Source organism: Perognathus longimembris, chromosome 4, assembly GCF_023159225.1.
Source record: "Perognathus longimembris pacificus isolate PPM17 chromosome 4, ASM2315922v1, whole genome shotgun sequence".
Classification (NCBI taxonomy): Eukaryota; Metazoa; Chordata; class Mammalia; order Rodentia; family Heteromyidae; genus Perognathus; species Perognathus longimembris.
In genome coordinates this window covers 67,977,839-68,002,988 of record NC_063164.1, presented here as the reverse complement: position 1 = coordinate 68,002,988, position 25,150 = coordinate 67,977,839, and the positions used below count along the sequence as shown (strand labels likewise).

At 38.7% G+C, this 25,150-nt stretch overlaps 1 protein-coding gene across 4 annotated transcripts in view; it reads left to right on the top strand.

The window, feature by feature from the left end:
* Positions 1 to 25,150, top strand: part of Fmnl2 (formin like 2) — a 279,290-nt gene that overhangs the window by 175,274 nt on the left and 78,866 nt on the right. For all 4 annotated transcript variants that reach the window (XM_048345456.1, XM_048345458.1, XM_048345457.1 and 1 more), the window contains exons 3-5: positions 6,711 to 6,791; positions 12,626 to 12,702; positions 22,831 to 22,914. In XM_048345456.1, the coding sequence (XP_048201413.1) occupies positions 6,711 to 6,791; positions 12,626 to 12,702; positions 22,831 to 22,914 (242 nt within the window). The remainder of the gene's footprint in view (positions 1 to 6,710; positions 6,792 to 12,625; positions 12,703 to 22,830; positions 22,915 to 25,150) is intronic.

Here is a 25,150-nt window from a genome sequence, read left to right as displayed (position 1 = left end):
AGACATTTGAGTGGGGTGGTAGGAAAGAGAATATTAGAGAGTGGACAATGTCAAAATATTCATCTGAAAAAAGATCGCAAACAACTCAGTGAAAGCTGCTGAATGTAAGGGGTAGTGAGGTTGGAGAATGCAGCTCTAGTTACATTATTTTGTAAGTCTGTGTCTCTAAATGTGAGTGAAAATATTCTCTAGTCTTTGCTTGCCACACATACATGTTTCCTCTATAGCTTAAGGAAGGACTTTCAGTAATGTACAGTGTAGGAAATACAGGGTAAACCCATAGTCAATAAGCTTTGATAGATATATAGGAGAAATACTTGAGGAATATAAGAAAAGGTAATTCCTGAATTTGTGCTGGATTAAAAATATAAGAAACCTCCTCAACTGTTCAGATGTGGGTCTTTGATAGTGAATATTCTAAAATTTTTTCCAGCCAGTACAAGTCTAAAAATTCTAGGTCTTAGATCCTTAGATCCTCAATAAAAATGCTAATTATTCCATACTGGACCCTGTTGTGTGCCAAGCACTGTGGTGGCTCAGTGAGTAACACTACATGAGATAATGAGGTCAACTAGATTAGTGTGACCCCCTGTCATAGATCTACCGATTTAATGAGTGTTTTAAATTGGGGAAAATGATGAACTATGAGTAGGATTAAATAAGGCCAATTTGTACTTCATATTATAGAGAACGAGTTATGGGATGTTTTGATCAGCAGAGACCTATTGAATGAGAAGAAATTCTTGCTAGTCTAAATAAAGGAAATAATTTGGAAAAGCCCCATCAAAGTTATTTTCAGTCTGAGCTGTAATGGAACACTTGGAAGGCCAGTTTTTTCTCTCTGACTAGGAAAATGATTTCATATTCTGAGCTGAAGAATGCTTCAAAGCTTCCAAAACACTATGGCTTTGGAATGAATCTGGCATGCTGAGTTTTCAGGCCCAGTCTCATGCAGAAAACGCAGCTTTTCAAGCTGAGAAGGGAGAAAGGAACAGTGCACAGGGTTAAGCAGAAGGTTTCCCACTAGTCAGAGCCCCTGTGTGACCCCTTCTCACCTGTCTTTTACTCATTAGGCGAGCATTTGACATCCCTGCTTTGTGATCCAACTTACAATGTCGAGTCTTTGTGTTGTGAATTTCCCTGCACTGTTCTCCTGGAGTTATCACATGCCTTGGGCTTCTCAGTCCTTGTTCCCATCTGGAAATTTCTTTTGCTTCCTGCATTGCATACTGTCCCAAGATATCTATATGCTGCTTGTCCTTCAAATCTCAATTCAAACGCCACTTTCTCTAGGGAGATTCCTTTGATCATCTCAGTTGGAAAGAGCCTCACCTTCTTTGTATTACAGCTCTGTCTGCTGCATCACAGAGATGAGATTTAACGCTTTGGAATTGAACTTACTTCTTTTTTTTTATGTTGTTTTACAGTGTCTTGTATAATATGTTCTGGGTGAGTGAAAGAATAAAATGTACATTTAATAAAATTGCTATTTCCTGGGTACCTGTGCTCACACCTGCAGTCCTAGCAACTCATGAGGTTGAGATCTCAGAATCCAGGTTTAAAGCCAGCCTGGGCAAGAAAGTCTGTGAGACTCTTATCTCCAGTTAATCACTAAAAAGCCAGAAATGGAGCTGTTCCTTAAGTGGTAGAGTACTGGCCTTGAGCACAAAAGTTCAGGGACCAGTACACAGGTCTTGAGTTTAAGACACACACACACACACACACACACACACACACACACACACACACACACACACACACACACACACACACACACACACACACACACACACACACACACACACACACACACACACACACACACACACACACACACACACACACACACACACACACACACACACACACACACACACACACACACACACACACACACACACACACACACACACACACACACACACACACACACCCCAAAACTATTCATGCTGGTGCCTTGAAGTAGGGTGCCCTACTAGATAGTAAGATTTAAAATGTTCAGAGGCAGGGGCTTGTTTAGAAGACTGCTTTGTATATAGTAATACAAGGACTCCTCTCAATACTTGTGAATCTGTCATTGGCTTCCCTTGGTGGTTGTTCTACAGTTAGCATCCAATCTAAACTTGCCTTCCTGGCCATCTATTATTGTAAATAAGTAGAGTCCTAATACTATTCCCCTCCATTCTTCTAAAATGTCTTCTCCACTTATCCATGTGCATCTTTTTTGTAATAGAAACAATCTCACAACCTCTCAAATGTCAGAATTTTGATTAAATATCATTATTACTATTATTATGACTTTGTGTATGTGTGTATGGTAATGGGCTATGTGCTTGCCAGGCAAATATTGTCTACTGCTTGAACCATGTCTCCAGACCTTTTTGTTTCTTTTGTTATTTATACCTCCATTTCTTTTTGTACTTGTTATATTTTAGATAGGGTCCTACCTCTTGCTTGGTACATACCCAAACAGTGCGATCTCTATTTAGGACATTGTAGCTAGATGACAGGCACACACCACCATGCCTAACTTTTTCTGTTGAGATGGAGTTCTGTGGACTTTTTTACTTAGGCTGACTTGAAACTGTCATCCTCCTGATCTATACTTCCCAAGTAACTAGGATTACAGATGTGAGCCACTCTGTAGGGCATTTCTGTCTATATACAGTCTTCATTGCAATATTTAATTCTCCTTATCTCTGTGCCTACTTATGTCAGTGTTATTGATTTTAGGGAGTAAGCCCCCTTGAGGACATGGTTATTTCTGTCTAACTACCTTTGAAGAGCAGCACTTAGAATCATGGTATCACTTGCAAATCAGTCCTCACTAATGACAATGTTGGTGGTTGTGCTTATGGCTCATTTAGATACTCCAGTCTGCTTTCTCACCCTTTAGAGAAGACACGCAATCAGCTTCTAAGAATAAAAGCAACATTCAACTGTAACTGTAACTGTAACTGTAAGCATTCTTGACTAGGAGACATCTATCTTCAGATACCTTGCTATAATTTGCATACACCTTAAGATTTAAGAAAATATTTGATTTCAGGACTGCTTATATTAATGGAGTAGATATGTTTATAGCATGCTTGTTATAAGTCCAGCCTACACTAAATTAACCTCAGTTTCCCATACAACTATATACATACAGAGAGGGAATAAGGATCAGAAATGTTTTGAAAGATGAGTGGAATCTCTGATCCCAAACCTTTATAGTGAAAAGCTTTCTATGAGAAATTTCATTAGACTTAGTCGAGATGGGAGGAGAAGGCCCAAATAAACAGTTTAGCTATTTGGAAGAACCTAAGGCTGGACATCTATGTCACATAGACAAGATTGCTGTGAGCTCCATTTACTGACTTTACCTAATTAATCAAGTACATCCCTGCCACAGCCTTTAAATTTAGTTCCTTTGAAAACACTCTTGGTTTTCCAATTCCGATTGCAGTATACTTGAGCCCTGGTCATTAAGTGTAGTCTAATAAATGCTTTGCTTTTTTATTATTGGCAGGGAAGGTCTATGTGTAGGCCGCTTCAACTTCCTGGGGACCAGTTAGTGAGAAATGTATAATGATGGAAGACATTTAGGTACTATCCCTAAGCAATTTTGCTTAACACTAGTGCTCTACCCTGTGAGCCACAGTGCCACTTCATCTTCTTTGGTAGTTAATTGGAGATAAGAGTCTGATGGACTTTTCCTGCCCCATTTGGCTTTGAATTATGATCCTCAGATTCTGGCCTCCTGAGTAGCTCGGATTACAGATGTGGGCTACCAGTGCCTGGCTAAAAGCTTATTTTAAAAAAACAAAACAAATATTCCTACATATTGAGATTCAATGAAGAATAAAAATGTTTCCATCCTACCCCTTCAACACCCACTCCCATTACATTTTTCTTTTTTTGGGGGGGTGGGAGGGGAGGAGAATCTTGCTATGTTGCCCAGGCTGGTAGGACATAGGTAGAGGTCACTCTGCTTTAGCCTTCTAAGTAGCTGGCATTACAAGCACATGTCACCAGTGGGTGTTTTTTTTTTTTTTTAATATTATTGCAATGTAGTTAAAAAGAATAACGATGCAAGAGTTAGAAAACCTAATCTTGGTTTTGTTTGTTTTTGTTTTTTGTTGTTTTTTGACCAGTCCAGGGCCTTGGACTCGGGGCCTGAGCACTGTCCCTGGCTTCTTTTTGCTCAAGGCTAGCACTCTGCCACTTGAGCCACGGCGCCACTTCTGGCCATTTGCTGTATATGTGGTGCTGGGGAATTGAACCCAGGGCTTCATATATATGAGGCAAGCACTCTTGCCACCAGGCCATATCCCCAGTGAAAACCTAATCTTGGGGAAAAAAACAAACTCCATCTGAAAAAAAATCTCGGGTATGTATATATATATATGCATATACATATATGTATACATATATATGCATATACATATACATACACACATATATATGATTATATAATTTTTATCTTTTAATTTTTTATTTTTGTTGCTAGTACTAGGGTCAAACTCAAGGCCTTTAACTTGCTTGCTTAGATGGTAAATTTTTTTGATTATTTGGAGATGTAGTCTCTGGGACTTGTTTGCCTGTGCAGGTTTTGAATTATGATTCTCTAGGCTTCAAGCCTCCTGAGTAACTGGGATTATAGATGTGAGCCACTGATGCCTATCTTGAGTTAAGCTATTTAATCTCTGATTCTTGAGTCCTTTATCTATACAATGGAGTTAATATCTTCTTTCCAGTAAAGAGGTCTGAGTAACTAAGAGGTCAAAACTTTATGGTAAAATGTCATTTAACAGATGAGTTTAACTTGGAAAACAAAAAGTGCTCCACAGATTCAAAGATGTTTGTGTTTCCAAGTTTTCATAGTTGAAGTCATTTTAGGAATAAGAAAAAGTTTTCTGGTTTTGACAAGAGAAATGTACTGAATAGAAATTGAATTACTTACACTGCCATTATTAACCTAACAATTTGTATACAGCAAAGAAACTTAATGATTCTCTGGTTTATTCTCACCCTTTTTTCCACACTAAGCCCATTCCACTGTAGTTTGTTGTTCTGGTTCCTGAATATTAATAAATGACTTTGGGCTCTTTAAATGCTATGGGGAATGATTAAAAGACCCAGAGAAATTGCTATTACCCATTCCAACATATTTCCTGGCGTAAATTCATAACATGGAGATTAATGACAGCAGGGAGTGGTAGTGATTGTGCTATGTGATTAGACATACTTTATGAAGAACTTTGTACCGTAAAAACCTCTTTTGGGTTGTATATTAGTTTTTACTGAATAATTTAAGAATCACAGTTCTATCCAACATAAATAAAGTTTAGGACATACTAAATTACTACTCATGTAAGCTGTGGCGTGTCATTGTGAGGACTTAGTTATTGAAAACAATGTAGGATGTGACAAAGTTCTGGAAGTGAGGACGATGGAAAAACCACACAAGACAGTATTGGGGTTCAGTGCAAAGTCTAAAATTCTGATAAGAGAAAAGAAAGTATTCATTTAAATAAATAAAGTGCCTATAATCTACCCAAAAAGTCTTTCAAAATCAATTTATTCAAGCCAGGCACTGGTGGCTCACACCTGTAATGCCAGCTTTTCAGGAGGCTGTGATCTGAGGATGACGTTCATGGCCAGCCCCAGACAGGAAAGTAACCAGCAAAAAGCCAGAAGAAGCACAAATGTGGCATATGTAGTAGAGCATTGGCCTTGAATTAAAAAAGCAAATGAACAGCACTCAGGACCATAGTTCAATCCCCTGTACTGGCCAGTCAATCACTCAGTAAATTCTGGATGAAACGTTATATTCCTACTAAATATTGTCTAAATGGTTACTTGAAAACAAAAAAGAAAAAGAGTGAGTCAGCTACAGAATTCTTATCTCAGACTGGGGCTCCTTTATACAGTGGAAAAGTGAGCTCAACTTTTAGAACAACACTTGGGGCTCTGAATTGTTTGTATCATTTTTTTAAATCCCTGAGGTTTTTTTTTTTTAAACAGATAGATGTATATGTTTTAAAGCTCTAGGCTTTATTTTCACTTTCTCAAAAATATACTAGCAAGTGACTGAAATAGAAAATGTGCTTAAAGTCATGTTAACCATATTTTTAAAAGTAGAGTTTATTAAATTTAGCCAAATCAACAGGACACTTGGATATATACATTTGAAGAAACAACTGAGTCATTGCCCAATTTTTTTTTTTTTTTTAAGAAACAAATACTCTGTAGCAAACATAGCAAAAAAGAACAACAACAACAACAAAAATCTCAAGTTCTTAGCAAATGCTGACAGGTCAGATTTTAAGACCTGAAGCAAATAGTGTATTGTCCAGGTCAGAATTTGTTGAGTTTTGTTCATGTTTTAGAAAGTTAGAGATGTGTGGTGTTTGTTACCATAGAAGGAAACACGATACAAGTTGTAATTGGATTTTACAAAGTTCAATCACTGGAAATGTATTACTAAAAAGCATATATATATATATTTATATATGTATATATATATAAATATATATATATTTATGTATGTATGTACTTTTGTACTGGTCCTTGGGCTTGAACTCAGGACCTGGGCACTCATTATCCCTGAGCTTCTTCCGCTCAAGGCTAGCACTCTACCATGGGTCAATGGAATTCCTCTGTCCATGTGTCTGTGTAGTACCTCTGTCTTTCCTGTTGTTTATTTCCTTTTGTGCTTCCTGCAGGAACGATTCCAGGTGAAGAATCCCCCCCATACATACATTCAAAAGCTCAAAGGCTATCTGGATCCAGCAGTGACCCGGAAGGTAAGGTGTATTTCCGCTCTTTATTGTTGCTTCCTCATTTCCTGGCAGAATCCCCTTGCCTTAGGAGAGACTTTCTTTCCTTTGCACTACTGTTTACTAGAGATCTAGGAAAACAACCTTTGGAGGCTGACAACATCAGAAAACAAAGAGCAAATAAACACCCTCTGCAGTTAAGGATGTGTTTAAAAGTACTTTCTACATGGGAGTCACCTACCTTTGATGGTTATTGACTCACTGCTGTTTCCAATTAACAGGGTAGTGAATCCTGTCCAGAGGTGTTTAGCTCCCTAGAAAGCAGACTTTGCAGAGGGAGTACTTGTCTTTCATGCCTTGGTACATTTCCAGAGCCCTTGAATATCGCCAGGATTTTGTCATCCAGCTGTGTACTCACATCCGGAGTTGTTACTTCTAGCAGGTTTCCCTGGCCCTAGTCCCTGCCCTTGGCCCAAGAAGGTAAGGAGAGAATAGTGGATTCCATTCTCAACTGACTCTCCATTAACAAGCCTTGCTTTGTGTAGGCACACAATTGGTTTAAGCTGATGCTTTGTAGTATAAAGCATGTGGCCTGGAGTAGTCCCACAGGCCTGGCTCAGCCCTGGGGTGTCTTAGGGCAGAGTTGTCCTTGCTCAGGATGGTGAAGGGGCACTTCACCAAGGAACATTTGTGGGTTTTTTTTTTTTTTTGGTTGTTATTGTTTTTTTATTTTTTTCCCCTTGACCTTCCACGACTTTGGTTTCAATACTCCCATCCAAATTTCTCAAGCTGAATTCCTTCTGTTGTTTCTGCTTCTCTGACTCAAGAGAAAAGAAAGTCAGACAGCTCTGTTGTTGCTCTTTGCCCTTGGATCGTGCTTTAAAAAAAAAAAAAAATCTCCCTTTTCCTCATCTTCTACTCAAACCTCAACTCATCCACAGTCCCCCAAGAGTTAAGCACAGGAAATCACTTATCATTTCCTTGTGGAAATTTCTGGGACCTTTGTCCTGTGGTTCTCACACAGTCAAGGGGGAAGAAAAATCTAGAAGTGAAGATGATAAGGGAGTACAGATCTCTCTGCTGTCTCCGATGCCAATCCTCAAGTGTCACATTGTTTCTTGTATTGACTAATGTCCCTGCTTTTAAAGTACATTATACTTTACCCCCTCAGGAACATGGCACATACCTTTTTTTTAATCAAAGATGCTTTTAGGTCCCAGTACTAAGAGGGTTGTTTGATTCTTCCTGTTTTCTCTCATATTTCTTCTCCCTATGAATAGAGCAATCTTAATCTCCTCAGTTGGAGGAGTTATGAATTGCTTTCCAACCATACCTCTACTTCAATAAAGCAGGTGCTATTCTGTATTTATTTTTTCAGAGGCAGAAAGCAGATTCTGTTTTAGAATGGAATTTTTCTAAATATTTTCACAAGTCCCCAGATTTGTTACCTATAGGCTGGGTGGCTCCCACTCCTAGAACTAGGCCCACACATTTATTCTGAGCTGACTATGATGGAAGCTCTTAACTTTTATACACATAATGGAAGTATGTTTGTGCAGAGTATATTCCTCTTCAGAACCATTTCCTCCATATTTTTCACATTCTGAAAAGAAAGCAAAAAATATACTAACTCCCAGAGGATGCTGCTTAGGCCCCTGTGGAAGTCCACAAGGGGATAGTGCTTAGGAGGCGAGGTGGGCTTCCTCCTTCTAATCAGTTACTGCTGCTTCAAGATAAACAAAAGAAAAACGACCACACATTTACTTCTCAAAGAGGAGCAGTACCAAAAGGGGCTTTTGAGGCCTTGTTTCTGACATCTCTTCCCTGAACTGTGTGCGTGTGCTCACCTAACTGGTTTTGTTGGGTCCATGTTTCATCTTTTAAAACCAGTCTTTCTGCTCAGAGAAAGATGAAGGTATGTTGGTTTGACCATCTCTGCTCTAGTTAAGTCCACCTCTGTTAGAGTTTCATTTCTGGCAATTGGAGTGGTTCAGCTCCACACGACATAATGTAATACTTAAATCCCAGGGAAAAAAAGGAGATTCATTTGGAATAAGACATGGTTTGCAGTTAAAATGGGCTTAAAATTCTCAGCTGTAGTATAATGCACTTTTGGAAGATGGGGGATGGATTTCAAATCAGGGCTTTACATTTTAGCCAGACAATCTAGACTAGGCTGAGCAGCCTTCTTTTAACTGTGGCTGGAGTCCTTGAATATTTCACCCATTAATCTTTTGTTCAAATTGAATGGAAGATACTTAATTTTCTCTTTAAAAATTGTAGGCTTATTTTGTTTAGATTTTCTTCTAAACCGCTTTAAATGAATCCTCTAGGGCAGGAAAGGAAGATCCCAAATTAGATATCTCTGAGACCAGAACTAAACTAGCCTCCTCATTTAATGCCAGGAGGTTATTAGCCTGTGCTTTGGGGGGAGGGGGTGTGTTCATGCCTGGCATAGAGAAAGGCTACACAGACTATGAAGCAAGGAGTCTGGTCCTTTGCTGGCACTGTTATTTTCAAATCAGATCTATTGTGTAGTTCAAGCTGGGCTCAGCTGCTGCTTCACTGGCTCATTGCTGGACCTTCTCTGGGAGAGAAGGCTGCTAGTGGGTCCTACTTGGCTCCTTGCTGGTCCCTACAGGCAGGCACATGATTTCTCTTTGCAGTGTTTTCAAGAATTCTGGGTTCACTTTTAGAAGTGTTCATGTGTTAAGAGAAGTGGATTTCAAGGCATCTCTGCAGGCTGGATTCAGAAATTTGAATAATTCCTAAGATGATTATGTATATCCTAAAATGATGAATAGTAGCTGTTGTTACTATTAGCTCAGTGTTTTGGTTTATGTCTTATTAAGATATATCTACATTGATCTTATCTATCTATCTATCTATCTATCTATCTATCTATCTATCTATCTATCTATCTGCCTACCTACCTGTCTGTCAGTGTACCTTCTATTGATCTATATCTGATCTACCCACCTACCTATTCATCATATTTATCTGTCTGTCTGTCTCCTTTTATGCTATGTTATGTTCTCAGTATTATGTAGGTGCCATGACATATGTTAGGTGTGCAGAGTTAGATGCTGAGAAAGGCAGCAGGGAACCAGCCAGAAGTGTCCTTCACACACAACTTAGAACACTGAGTTATTTTCTACAGGCCACTTGTATGAACAGCCTGAGACTTAGGGCTTGCTGGTTGTGGGAATAACTGCTATGGAGCAGCCAGTACTCCTGGAAATGGCTATCTCAGCCATAGGACCACAGAGCCTACTTTCATTTTAATTCAGAGTACAGTGTCTTGGCTTCTTTCTCTTCCCTTTTGGATCTAAGCTGGAGAAAGACCCAACACTGACATTTTCCTACTGCCTTTTTTTTTTTTTTTTTTTTTTAATATGCCAGTCCTGGGGCTTGAATTCAGGGTCTAGGTGGTGTCCTTGAGCTTTTGTTCTGAAGGCTAGCACTCTACCACTGGAGCCACAGCTTCACTTCTGGCTTTTTGGTGGTTAATTGGAGATAAGAGTCTCCTGGACTTTTCTGCCTGGGCTGGCTTTGAACTATGATTCTCAGATCTTAGTCTTCTGAGTAAGATTAACAGAGGTGATGCCTGGCTTCCATTTCTATTTTTTTTTTTTTTTTTTGGCCAGTCCTGGGACTTGGACTCAGGGCCTGAGCACTGTCCCTGGCTTCTTTTTGCTCAAGGCTAGCACTCTGCCACTTGAGCCACAGTGCCACTTCTGGCCATTTTCTGTATATGTGGTGCTGGGTAATTGAACCCAGGGCCTCAAGTATACGAGGCAAGCACTCTTGCCACTAGGCCATATCCCCAGCCCCTCTAATTTTTTTTTAAGACAAGAAATTATACAGTGAAAGAACTGTTTAGCCTGTAATCTTACCTTATTCCCTCCTCTTTTACACCAAATACTTTCTGTGCTCAGACTTCTTGTTGAATTGGATAAATTCTGGGCTTGAATGTTTCTTCAAACTATCTATGGCCATGCCATTTCTTAAATTTCTTCTCTTCTTAACCCATTCCCTCTCTTTTTCCTCCCCCCTCTGCCTCCTCACTTCGCAGCATGGGCCCCCCCCCCCCCACACACACACAAGGGAGAGTGTCTCTTTTTCCCTTCGATTCATTGGGGATATTTTTATTAACCATATTACACTCTATCTATCTATCTATCTATCTATCTATCTATCTATCTATCTATCTATCTATCTATCTAGGCCAGTCCTGGGCCTTGGACTCAGGGCCTGAGCACTTGAGCACTGTCCCTGGCTTCCTTTTTGCTCAAGGCTAGCACTCTGCCACTTGAGCCACAGCGCCACTTCTGGCCGTTTTCTGTATATGTGGTGCTGGGGAATCGAACCCAGGGCCTCATGTATACGAGGCAAGCTCTCTTGCCACTAGGCCATATCCCCAGCCCTACACTTTTTCTAGATTCTAAAAATTTGAGGCTATTTTGGGGTGCTTTGGGAATGGCAGTTGTGGAAAACCTAGAAACAAAAAAGATTTATGAAGAGAGGGGGACAGGGTGACAAGAGCCTGCCTGTGCTGAACAGTGTTCCAGGTCTCCATTCGGCCAGACCTTCCATATGCATTGCAAGATTCTGTTAAATTTGAATTGTGAAATCCTCATGTCCAATCTTTCTTCATTCTTTCTTGTCCTTGGATGTCTTTCTCTGGAGCCATTAGTCCTCAGCTGGAGCTGCATTACTCTTCTCACTGCACTTGGTGGCCATGGAGGAGAAAGGTCCTGTTCTCAGCTTTTTTCCTAGTGAATTGTGCAACATCAGAGCCATTCAGGTAGCACAGGTAGCCTGGACTTCTCAGAAGGCATCACACATTGAGTTTTCTTCCTTCAGAGTGGCTTGAAACGGTGATCACTATAAATGAAGGCTTTCATAGGAAAATGTGCTCTAGAGAATAATATACAACGGTGATTGTTTAGAGTCAAGAGGGTATGTGTGTGTGTATAACATGTATTTACTAGAAGAGAAGGATTCATTGAAGAAAGATCTGGGGGAGTCCTGGTAGGATGGGTGGGATTTTAATAGGCAAGATAAAAAGGAAGGGTATGTGTGCAATACTGCAGAGGACCGTCTTTCCAAGGGAGCTCCAATTGGCAGAGCTTCATCTGAATGTTTATTTTTGGTCCATGTTAAGTGGAGCAGAAAAGAATCAACATAGCAGGCTTGAGACTGCTATCCTTAGAAAGGCTTCCTTGCAAGGTTGGCCCTTGGATGTCATCTGTATTCTAAGAATGGCTGACTGTAACTAGACTGATTTTCAAAATAGCCTGGTTTATGCACCTGTTTTCCTGTTGGGAGTCTGGAGTTTTGGCATGAGTGGGGCAGAATTTGCCTGTGAGACTAGTCACCAGTGAAATCCTTGGATAAGAAGTCTCTAATGAATTTCATTCTGTTGTCATTTGTGGCTCCTCAGGGAAGAGGACTCTCAGAAGCTTGCACCTGGTTCTTGTGCACTCTGTTCCACATACCTTTTCCCTTTGATTACATACTGCTTTGCTTTATGTATTGCAGCCATAAGCATGACTATACTTTTTGTCTCATTTTAGTGACACATTTAAACTGGGGCTGTTTGGGTCCCTAAACCAAAGGAATGTTTGTAAAAATATGTGGGGTAGGGAAAAAGAACCGAATAGGATACCACATGATATATGTAATTCTCTATTCCTTTCTCAAATGTTACTTGTTAAATATGATTTGTGTGCTTTGCAAAACAAAAAAAGTGAGAAAAACATGTTTCATAAGTAAAGATATTTTTGGATTGTGTTAAATTTGTTAAAGAGTAAGCTGCAGTTGTAGCAGGCACTAAAGTATTTTGTGTTGAATTACAGAAATTCAGAAGGCGTGTTCAAGAATCTACACAAGTGCTAAGAGAACTGGAAATTTCTTTAAGAACCAACCATATTGGGTAAGTATGCCTCTTTAACATCTTAACTGTAATGCTTACAACTTGTTCAAAGTTCCTGAATCATGTATATTCAAAGACTTGAGCTTATTTATTGTTCAGTATAAGTTCAAAGGAAGTTCACATGGGCAGAATCTTGGTAGTCAGGTTGTTCATTGTGTAAGAATTAGTAGAGATGAGACAGAATTAATTTGGGGGTATTTATTTTTAAAATTTATTTCTTTATTGTCAAAGTGATGTACAGAGGGGTTACAGTTTCATATGTAAGGCAGTACGTACATTTGTTATCCAACTTGTTACCTCCTCCCTCCTTATCCCCCTGCTTTCCGCCCTCTCCCCATGAGTTGTACAGTTGGTTTACAACATATATTGTTAAATATTACTGTTGCATTGGTTTGTCTTTTTATTCTTTGTCTCTTGATTTTGATATTCCCCTTCTCTTCCCTAGTTCCAGTATATGTGTATACAATATCCAGGGTACCAAAATCAGTTATAGTGAAATCAGGGAATATGAGGGTATTTATAACAATTCTCTATTTCTTTGTTTGGATGCTGTACATCCAAAGTTGTGTGCCCTTAGTTGTGTGTGTGTGTGTGTGTGTGTGTGAGAGAGAGAGAGAGAGAGAGAGAGAGAGAGAGAGAGAGTTCTTTGGCAACTCAGGAACCCTTAAGAGCTGATGTATACTAAGGTCCCTGGAAAATCTCTAAGCCATCACTGTAGTTCTCTAAGCTGTTTAGTTGAAGCTGCTTTGTCCCCTTTTCCTCAGTTTCTTAGAGTTTCTGGCCAGAAATAGGTAGAAAGTGGAGTGATGTCACCTGACCTATCTCATTGCAAGCAGGCTTCTTGTCTCACACATGTCAAATCTCATGAAGTGTCTTTCCACTTTGAGAATACAATTCAGGGACTCTGCATTTCTAAACATCTCAGGTTCTTTCATGTAATGACAGAGTTCCTTTGCCTCAGGCAAGTACCACTTTATTACATTAGTGCAGAGTGCCTTAATGTAGATGGTTTATCTCTAAGGCAGAATGATTGCAGACTTGTATTCTGTAGCCTTAGTTCTGTCCAAACTATCTGTTTAACATTAGACAGGTATTTATCTCCTCTAGACTTTTGCGTTTTGTGTTTTAGTGACAAAGTACAACAAACTTTTATGTCTTGGGAATTTTTTCCTGACCTTTTTTTGCAGTTCCATTTGAAATGGAATTATATACTTACATTACCCTTAGTTTTCTAGAATATCCTATAAGATAGATATATTGCATAATAATTAGTTTACTTCTGTTTTAAACTATGATTGATAAAAGCAAGTCAAATGGTTAATTTTCAGTTATTTTAGAATAACCTATATGCAATTGTAGACAATAGTGTGACTCAACAGCTAAGAGAACTTGGTTAAGAATGATAATTTCCTAAATGATAACTTGTTATGTTTATCACCTTGAGAACAAAGTCTTTCAGAAAATTAAGTGCTTCTGGTCTTTGTTCCCCAAAGATGGACTCTAGAAAAATTAATCATAGGATTATGATTATAGAAGTAGAAGAAAAATTAAGGATTGCTTAAACCTCATTTTACAAATGAAGAGAATAAAGGACCAGAGAACGTGAGAGAGTCCAGGTGCTTTGGCTCAAAATACTTTGTTTTCTCTGAATTACTCACTCTGGCAGCTCTTTTTGTGAAGGGAATTAAGATAATCAGGGCTCTGGTATCAAAGCAGTGAGCCTTATCTGTTAAGGGTGAAGGTCTTTTTTTTTTTCCTTATTTATTGTCAAAGTGATATACAGAGAGGTTACAGTTTTATTCATTAGGCATTGGATACATTTCTTGTATTGTTTGTTACCTCCTCCCTCATTCGAAGGTCTTATAACTAAATACAGTTGGGCACCTAAGTTTAAGAAATTGAAATGCTTTGTGATGTGTATGGGTCAGGAATTAGGTTCTATTTGGTATGGCCCAACTCTGTTCCTTAGCACTGTTTGGGCTGAAAGTGGTGGAATGAGTTGCAACCAACATTTGTACAAATTGTCAAAAAGCATTTCATCAGGCATTGCTGAAATAATGTGAAATTGACCATCAAATACCAAAACAAGATATTTCCAATACCAAGTTGGCTGAATAGAGGGATGCTGATTGGGTTGAAGCCAGTGCAATCTGTAAGCAATTGGAGTGATTTGTTGTGTAGAATACTTTAGGAGTGCTGAAAGGTTCTTCTTTCATCTTTAGCAGCTGTAATTTTCCCTTGCCCACCACACCTATGTGAGATACTCTGAAAGCTTTGGCTTTAGCTGCAGGAAAATTCATAGAGAGGTACCTAATGGTAATCAATTACTGGCATAAATTATCTGGACTGAATCCATACCAGAAATTTGTTTTGAAAATTTTTAGTTTAACTTTTATGGTAAAGATGATACAGAGGGGTTACAGTTAAATAAGTAAGGTAATAAGTACATTTCTTTTTGAACAGTGTTACTCTCTCCCTCATTTTTTCTCACTCCCTTCCCATTCCAGTGAATTTCCAACATAGTGTCTAAGTCACTATTGCATCAGTTCGCTCTTTGTCCCACCATTTCTGTGATTCTCCTTCCCTTCCCCAAATCAGATAAACTTAAATACAACACAACGGATACAGAAATAAAAGTGACAACTGGGAGTAAACCAAAGAGGGGTAAAAAGAAAGAAGACATACTGCAAACAGTACCAAAAAACCTTCTTGTTTCCATTTCTTGGAGTTCATTTCAATAAGCATCAATTTATATGAATATCAGAAAAATTTGTGGTGTCTTAAACCTACCCTGAAAACACAAACTGAACTTCTTTTTCCCCTAAATATCAACTAACTGCATTTAGTTTGATCTTTTCTTATTGGAAAATCTGAATTGATTACTATTATGTGGGATTCTTGGGTGCTGTACAAGGGTCCCATAGGCTTTACTGTCCTTTCAGTTAGATAATAAATAGAAAGGCAGTTGGGTGTCGATTTGTCTGTGGAAAGAGATCTTGATTCAGACATTTCCTGTGGCCCCTTACAGTCAGTTACATAAGATCTGCACTTGCCATGAGACCTAAGTTACCTTCTCATCTTTAAGGGTAATAGGACTTAGCTTATAAATGGGAGAATGATAGTATATAATCTGGTACATAGTACCCAACATATGATCACAATATTTTATTGTTTTGCTGTTGCAAATAATATTTTTAATGACAATAATATTTATAATAATTGAATATCTGATGCTGTTCACCAACAGTTTATAATGTATCCCTAAAGAATTCTTGAAGAGATATTTTTCTCTACTTAAAATAACCTTAAAACCAGGGAGATTGCAGAAATTATTATTTCCAGAAATAAAAAGGAATAATTACACACACAAAAAATCTCTTTACCCTGAAAAACTTTATTCTTGTCACATGCTTGCTTGCCTTTCAAGGTTAAAGTCTTGGGCTTTATGGGGATAGCATTCTAAGCTACAGCTTTGTCAGGCAGAAGGTCTATTCTGAATTTTGATTTAAGCCTAAAATGTTCCTAAAATGGAACAGCGTTCTGAGAAAGAAAATTAATTTTCTTTGAGCCAAATTGAAATAAGGCTTGGGCTAGGAATAATCCCATTCACTCACTCACCATCAGGAACTATGACAATGGAGAAGAATTGGATTATGACTCATCTAAGCACCTGAAATTACTGGCATTGTCCTTGAAAGGAACCAAGAACCATTAGAACATTTGGGAAAACTGTGTGAATAGGTAGATGTCATGATGCTTTAGATGTCAGGACAATAACACTCAAGTGATGCTGAGGGTGAGGTGGATAGATTTCACCTATACCCCAGGACCACAGGCCAGCCAGATTTAGTGATTTCTCTGACAGGTAATTTATTTTAGTAAAACTGTCTATAATGATGGAAAATTACTTTTCATCCTGAGTGCAAGCTCATAGAAGTTCTGAAAAGATGCTCATTTCACTTTATCTTCTCTGTGGTGAAGAGTGCAGGCATGAAATTGCAAAGGGAATGTGGTAAATTGGCAAGGTGAGGAGGATATTTGTAAGAAAGAGAAGGGAATGACAACTGCTTTCCTGCTGGACTGGGAGCTTCTTTGTAGATCAGTGCTGGCTGGGTTGGGCAGAAAGAAGTAAGATAGGATAGTGGCTAATATTGCTTATAAGATGCAAACAGCCAGTGACTTATGCCTGGATGGGAGGCTGAGATTGGGAGGATTGTGGTTCCAGGCCAGCCATACAAGACCATCTAAGAGACTCCATCTTTCAAGAGAGAAGCTGAATTCAGTGGCACATGCTCTTAATCACAACAATAGCAAGAAGCACAGAAGTCGGTAGAATATAGCTCAGTTGTGTACCTGAGAAAAATGTAAGATCCTATCTCAAAAATAATGAGTGGGAAATAGGGCTCTAGGTATGGCTGAAGTTACACAATACCAGGCTCCAGCCTCTCCAGTCTCTCAAGCACAAAGCTCTGACTCCAAACCCCATACAAACAAGCAAAAAAATAAAACTCCTTCTAAGATGTAGACAGCAGGTATGTATCTTGTCAGACAACTCTGTATTTAATTATTCCTGTATGGTACATATTTGAAAATCAAGATCATAATCATTTTGTCATAACACATTAAGCAAAGCATTAGGCATTTTAGATGCAGTATTTTATGCCAAAATATTTTTATTATTGCTCTTTATTGCTGAGCCCCTGTTTTACAAACCATACCACTAAAGGTCACCTATTAAGTATCTTACTCAGCTTGATGGTGCTTAGAAACACTGACATTTAAACTTAGAGTTTCTCAAATATAAAATCTGTTACTTATATCAACAATTTTCAGAATTTCTAGAAACTGTAGTTAGGAAATTTCTGTACTTAATATAATATATTAAGTCCATTGTGATGTCTGGGATTGGCCACATGACTTTTTTGGGGGGGATTTTTTATTTTTATTTTATTGTCAAATTGATGTACAGAGAGGTTACAGTTTCAGTTTAGGCCTTGGATACATTTCTTGTACTGTTTGTTACCTCCTCCCTCATTCTCCTCCCACCCCCCTTTTCCCTCTCCCCCCATGAGTTGTTCAGTTGGTTTACCCCAAATGGTTTTGCGGCCACATGACTTATTAACCTCAAGCATCGATCATCATAAATAATGTTCCACTGATATTAATTTGTTATATTTTTAAAATTATATTTGTTAACATTTAGTCTCATGAACACATACTTTTAAGTATTGGAAAACTACTAAATTAGTAGTTAATGAAGGTTTTCTAGTATGCTTATTTTTGCTCCAAATCTCAAATATTATCACCGATAACATTCCCCGGCCCCCCCCCCCCCCAAGTTTTCCTAAGATGCCATTCATTTCTGGAGAAATGTCTTTCAAGTATCGAAATTGTTTTATCATAATTCACAGGTCATTTTTTTCCCCTTTTTTGTTTTTGGGGCTTGAACTCGGGGCCTGGGCACTGCCCTTGGCTTCTCTTTGTTCAAGGCTGTCACTCCACTATGTGAGCCACAGTACCACTTCCAGCCTTTTGTGTTTGTGTGGCACTGAGGAATGGAACCCAGGGCTTCATGCATGCTAGGCAAGCTTTCTCCCATTAAGCCCCTTTCCCAATCCTTCACAGGTCTTTTTCACAACTTAATTGGAATTCCAGGAAAAATGAAGTGGTTAGTTCAGCTTGCAACTCAAACAACTGCCCAAATGCTTTTCCTTAAAACAACCCTAGTAGCTTGATGTACAGGAGAAATGCTTTTGCAATTTTCCTATTTTGTCACATACACAATTAAGAAAATGAGTGGTCTTAAGTATCAAGTTTTAATATTTTTTATTGTTTGATTTTTATTGTTATGCAAGGGATTTTCTTAAATGTGTCTGGCTCCCTCCCTGCTTTTTCTGATTGCTCAAAGTGAGGAGTGCAACAAAGAGGTGTGTTCTTTGGGGACACTTTTCCTTTTTTTAACTAAGTATGTCAGCCTCACCAAATGAAAAACAACTAACGTGCTGATCACTGGTTGCCCATGCCTGTAATCCTAGCTACTCAGGAGGCTAAGATCTGAGGATCTTGAATCCAAGCCAGCTCTGGCAGAAGTGTCACATGACTCATTTCCAATTATCCACAAAAAGAGCCAGAAGTAGAGCTGTGGCCAAAGTGGTAAAAGCTCAGAGACAGTGCCCAGGTCCTGAGTTCAAGACCTAGGACTGGCACAAAGGAGAACAAAAATAAATTACACCTCCACACCCACCCCAACTTATATATTATTAATATATTTAAGAAAATAGTGTTACACTCACAATTGCTGTGAGCAATTGGATCTGCTTAGAAATTACTGCAAGGTTGCCTAACAGGTTTGGTGGTCAAAGTTGAATTTGGCTGGTGCTTATCTTTCTTTTGGTCTCCATGATTATCTAGCAACTTTTAGTTTTCACTATGGATTTAGAAGACTTCTCTCCAAAGTAAATCAGCAAAGAGAATTCATTAATTCTCTTGTGTATTTTCTAGTCATTTTTCTTATGGAAATTAAAAGCCAGAAGGATCCCTGAAAACTTAATTTTCCATGCAAAGATAATTAGCTTCTAAAACTTGGGAAGGCAAGGAAAGCTAAATTTTGCAACAAAGCTTTGAGTGGCCTGTAGTACAGCAGGGATTAATAGCATTTGTTCTTAAGACCCTTCTTTGGATACAATTTTTCAGTGTTACTTTTCATTATTTCTGTCTCTTCTATCTTATAAGCATCTGATTTGGAATTTACTTAAATTCAAGTTTGTGGCATATGGTGATTACATTTGAATCTGTGAGGTACTTGGGAAGTAATGTGTGCTGCCAGAGTTAGCTGTTTTCCAAACCTATAATCACCCAATTTGAAACTGATTGCTTCTTGGCAACATATAAAAAATTCTGAGTGGGGGGAACAGAGATGAAAATTGAAATAATTTATTCCAGGATCCCTAAATACACAATAAAGTTATTGTATGATCAAGTACATAAGTCTGCAAAATGAAGCATTCATAGTCTTTTAACTAATTTAGATTCAAAGTACTGCTTAAAAAGGTGTCCCTTTTTGACTTAGGTATTTTCCCCCTTACTCTTCTCTTCTCTCTTTTTTTTTTCTTCTTCTGTTTTAGTTCTCTTCTCTTCCATGAATAATATCCCAAGCAGGGAAGGAGTTGGGACTAAGAGTCGGGGAGAGTTAGGGCTGGCCTTTTCTTCTAATTTATATCCTTATTATTTAATTGATCAAGGGGTCATAGTACTCAATCCTGAAGGATTTATGTCTCATTCTTCTTATATGGCAGAGGGACCATAAAATGCCCAGGGAATATCTTGTAGCTTAGAAAAAGAAGTTTCCTTCACTGTGCATGAAAATAACCCAGAAGCAAGGCATGTTATGTGCCACCTAGTGTTTTAGGATTGAAGAAGCAGTCCTGTGACTTTCAAAATTATCTTTAAGCAACTTTTATTCAAAGACAGCAAGTTCCGATGGGCCATTGGTAAGGGTGTTGAAGTAAAGTGAAAGAAGCCAATTAATCTTTATTCCTGCATGAATATATGAATATTTGTGTGTTGAGTCAAGAGATTTGCTCTCATTGTTTTTTGGCCTTTCTCTCTCTCTCTCTCTCTCTCTCTCTTTCTCTGTCTCTCTCTCTCTCTCCCCCCCCCCCCCCCACTCTCCCTCTCCTTCTCGCTGTCTGTATATGTGTTCCACATCTGGATCATTTGCTCCCTGTACAGTTTGTGAAATAGAGATGCTGGCAGCTGAGCCAGTGTCTAAGATTGAGCGTGCCCTGAAGAATCTGTAGTCTCTGAATGCAGAGACTGCAGAAGAAACTTCAATGGCTATTTGTCTCATCTTCTACATTAGTAGACACCTGTGATGAAATATGTGAAACTGGTACCACCATGGAAAAAAAGTGGGCCTCTGTGGTTATTTTTCATCTTAACAAGATCCCCATCTTCAAGAGCCATTTTACATTGTGCAGTCATAGCTCATTGGCCAGATTATCGGGAAAGCCTAAGCATGACTTAGGGACCTGATTGAAAGAGCAGTAGCCATCTAATCTTTATAGTGAATTCCAGTCTTTCTTAAGTCTCCTGCCAGTTATAAGAATGAAAAGATTTTCTATTTCTAAGCTTCTTATTTATCATCATTTAAAAATATTCTGTCTCCCAAGACTAAGGAGTACAGGGAGTAATTAAAATAAAGTATCTAGAATAGGATATTGTAAGATCACATGTGTGGCTGGCTGTTTGGCAAACTTCAACCTTGACCAGCAAACAACCCTGTTTGTTGTATTTGGGTCTCATAACAAAGCCACTTTGTGAGACCAAACAGATGGTGTTCTCTTTGCCAGTGTCATGCTCTTGGATCTTTATAAATGTTGAGTGCTTATCCACAGCTGTTTTTAGTGTATATGTCTTATGGTAACCCTGTCTGGGATACTTCAGGGGAAATGACAAGATGTCTAATTTCCTACCTTGTCACCTGGAAGTACTTATCGACTTTAGTTTACTCAGGAAATGGCAGGGCTAGAAGAAAGACGGAGCTTGATGATAAGACAAAAAATAAAGAAAACAACAACCCCCACCCCCTAATAATACCATTCTTCCCACACTCCCCAAATAAAAAAGAAAGTAGACACTGAGCACACAACATCTTTTCTTTGCTGAAGACATAGATCTCTAGGATTGCTTATCCTTAGGACACATGATATGATAGGACATTTTTTTTTTAGGTTGGTATTGGGTTTGAACTCAGGCCCTGGGCACTGTCCTTGACCTTTTTTGTTCAAGGCTAGTGCTCTATCACTTGAGCCACAGCTCCACTTCTGGTTTTTGGTGCCTAATTGGTGAGAACAGTCTCACCGACTTTACTGCCCAGGCTGAGCTGAGATGCTCAGATCTAGCTAGGATTAGAGGCAAGAGCCACTGTTTTGTTTTAATAGCCAGCACAACTGGCTATTATCTGCCCTATCCCTGGCCCACCAACTTTTTGCCATGGTGTTCATGTAGGAAAGTCACCTCTTTGGAATGCATTTGATAGATCAGTGCCCTGTAGTGCCATTTCAGTGACAACAGCTTACCTATTCACTTAATTGGTGGAGTTTCATCCCAAGTAAAACTTTTGCCAGGTACCACACCTTTTTTTTGAAGATCAAGTCTCCAGTAGAAATCTGTAAAATGGGGTGGTGGGTGTTTATAATCAGCCTCTAAAGAAGTTCTTTTAGCTATGTCTGTATTAGAGTTGTTCTGAAGATCAAATAAAAACATGCAGCTATTCTCAGGGAACTTTTTTTTGTTTTTGTTTTTGCCAGTGCTGGGCCTTGGACTCAGGGGCCTGAGCACTGTCCCTGATTTCTTTTTGCTCAAGGCTAGCACTCTGTCACTTGAGCCACAGTGCCACTTCTGGCCATTTTTTATATATGTAGTGGTGGGGAATTGAACTCAGGGTTTCATGTATATGAGGCAAGCACTCTTGCCTTTAGGCCATATTCCCAGCCCTTCTCAGGGAACTATTAAGCACCATTCCAATATAAGTTGTTATGACTTAAAGGCTGTAGTGCCGGCAGCCTTTAAAAAGGTTTTAGCATTCATGGAAAAAATTAAGCAAATCATTATCCCTATTGAATTTCCAGAAGCCCAATAACTACTGGCCTCTCATTGGCTGGTTTAGTGGTTTCTTCAGCTGAGTGTGCCAAGGAGTTGAGCATAGATTTGGAGTCATGCCTGGATTTCAGTGGCTATAGCATCATTTCCTCAGTCAGCCTCATTCTCTGTGCAGCCTAGTCTCCCTCAATAAGCATGCTGTGTGCTATTTATGGTAGAAAAAGTACATCTAGAAAGTTCATTTTGAAAGGAACTCTTTCATTGGTTTTCTCAAGTCTCCAGAGGAGTAAAATACAAAGGTGGCACATTGTGTACTCTTCTCACCTTATTCTTCTTACATATTGAAAAGTTGTGGTTTCCTACCAGCTCTCAAAGCTTTACCTCAGGTGAAGTAGTCCAAGACTTCTGTATTTTCCGTTTAGCCACTGAAGGTTTCTAGTAGAAAACTAAAATTTTCCACTGTGTTCTTTCCTTGGCAGATCATATGATCAGTGTCTCCAATTATTATTATTTTCTCTTCCACAGATGGGTTAGAGAATTTTTGAATGAAGAAAACAAAGGCCTTGATGTTCTAGTGGAATATCTGTCATTTGCTCAGTACGCAGTAACGTAAGTAAAACTTGACTTGCTTGCATTTGGATTTCATATGGTCATAGAAGAGGCAGCACTGTGGTAAAATTATACCCTGCACTGCAAACAGAAACCCACAAGCAGATGTGCAGGGTTTAAGGAGCTTTGTTTCTGTTTTTGTTACAAAAAACAAATCACATAATTGGGATTAGAAATGGATTTAGGGAAGAAATGAAACACAGGAGTTAAAATCACCTGGGGGATGAAGTAGAATTCCATCAATCTTTAGGAACTCTTTTTCTTTTTCTTTTTTTTTAAAATAAAAGAAATGCATTGGGGATCAAATCTAGGACCTTGTCCATACTAGACAAGTACTCTGTCACTGAGCTTAACCCCTAACTCCCCCAAAGAAGTGCTTTCATGAGGGCTTATATTTCACATCTTTGTAGGGTAGAATATTCTAGCAGTTATAGAATTGAGAAGAGAGAGAGATACAAAAGACTGAATGCCTTATACTTTTTTAGTTTTTATTTTGTATTAAGTTTGAGGTACTGAAGATTGAACCCAAGGCCTTGGACATGCTAATGAAGCACATACTCTTATCACTGAACTACATTCTTGCTCTATCTTTTAATTTAATTAAAATTTTTTTTTCTGTACTAGAGTTTGAATTGAGGGCCTCACATTCACATGGTTTGCTTAGTTCAGTGCTCTACTACTTGAGTTATGTCTCCATGTCTCCAGCCCCGCTCTTGGCTGTTTGGTTTTATTTTGTTTGTTTGTTTTAGAAATATAGGGTCTTAAGGACTTTGTGCTAGGCTGGCTTTGAACAGTCCTACATGTCTTAGTTTCCTGAGTAGCTATGATTACAGGCACAAAGCCACTGCTGCCCGGCTATGATGCTTCTGTTTAAAAAAATGATACAGCTATGTTGTAGGTCAGTGGTGGACAAAACACTTGGCTAGCATACGTGATCCTGTAGTTCAATCCCTAGTACTCAGGTGAAGAAAAATAAAAGATGTCTGTATGTATATGTGTATTTATATGCTGGTTAACTGCACAGGCAAGGTTTGCAGACATGGATAGTGACATAGTGGCTCTGGAGTAAGGAGTAAACTTGCCTTTTCCTTGATATGTATTTGTATTATTTTGATTTCTTGCTCACAAGTTGAAGGAGGAAAAATACTGAGATAGAGCAGAGAAGAAAAATAAAAACTTACTTTGTTTTTATTTCATAAAATCCAATTTTCATAGATTCTGATGTATTTACAACAGGAATGAAAAGAGTACATTTGAATTAGGCATTCTCTTTTCCACATTTTGCCCTTTAATTAGAAACATCCCAATATCCACAGATAGTGTTTTGTACATGCCTACTGAAGGAAAGTAATACTGTGCTTTTATTTTCATTCAATCATGTTTGTGCCCAGATGCTGGAGAGTTCTTTCTTTCTCATTCTTCCTCCTTTACTCTTCTTTTTAAAAGGAGTCACTTGTTTTTGTATATTATTGTCTCAATCCAAAACAGTCCTAAGGCCCTAAGCAGATATTAAAATCCCTATGAGGGGCTGGGGATATAGCCTAGTGGCAAGAGTGCCTGCCTCAGATACACGAGGCCCTAGGTTCGATTCCCCAGCACCACATATACAGAAAACGGCCAGAAGCGGCGCTGTGGCTCAAGTGGCAGAGTGCTAGCCTTGAGCGGGAAGAAGCCAGGGACAGTGCTCAGGCCCTGAGTCCAAGGCCCACGACTGGCCAAAAAAAAAAAATCCCTATGATTTGTGAGGAAAAAACCCTACTATTCTTGCTTTTAGATTCAGAAACTAAACTGTTAACTGAAATTGGCTTGATGGGTTTCTGTTTTGATACTTCTCAAATTATTGCATGAAACATATTAAAAGTAAAGCCCAGTGGACAAGTTCATATCCCCCTGAGAAATTGTCTTCTCAAATACAATCATAGTTTTTAGAGCATGTTCTGTAATGGATATTTTTCTCCTGTCTCCATTACATCAAAGCTCACTTATCTCTCTGATGCTTCATATTATAGGACAAAACAGAATAATCATCTCTTTTACATATTTTAAAATCAAAAGTACTGTTTATAGAGTAGAGGGAAGAATAAAGATAACTAGCAACAATGCTTGAGAAGAGAATGTTTGCTGTAATCAGTGCTTTCCCTACATGAAAGTGGGATTACTTTGCACCAGTGGAGAAAGATTGAGGTGCTGTATAGAAATTCTAGTAGTCTACTGTGTTAATCAGTAGATCAGAACT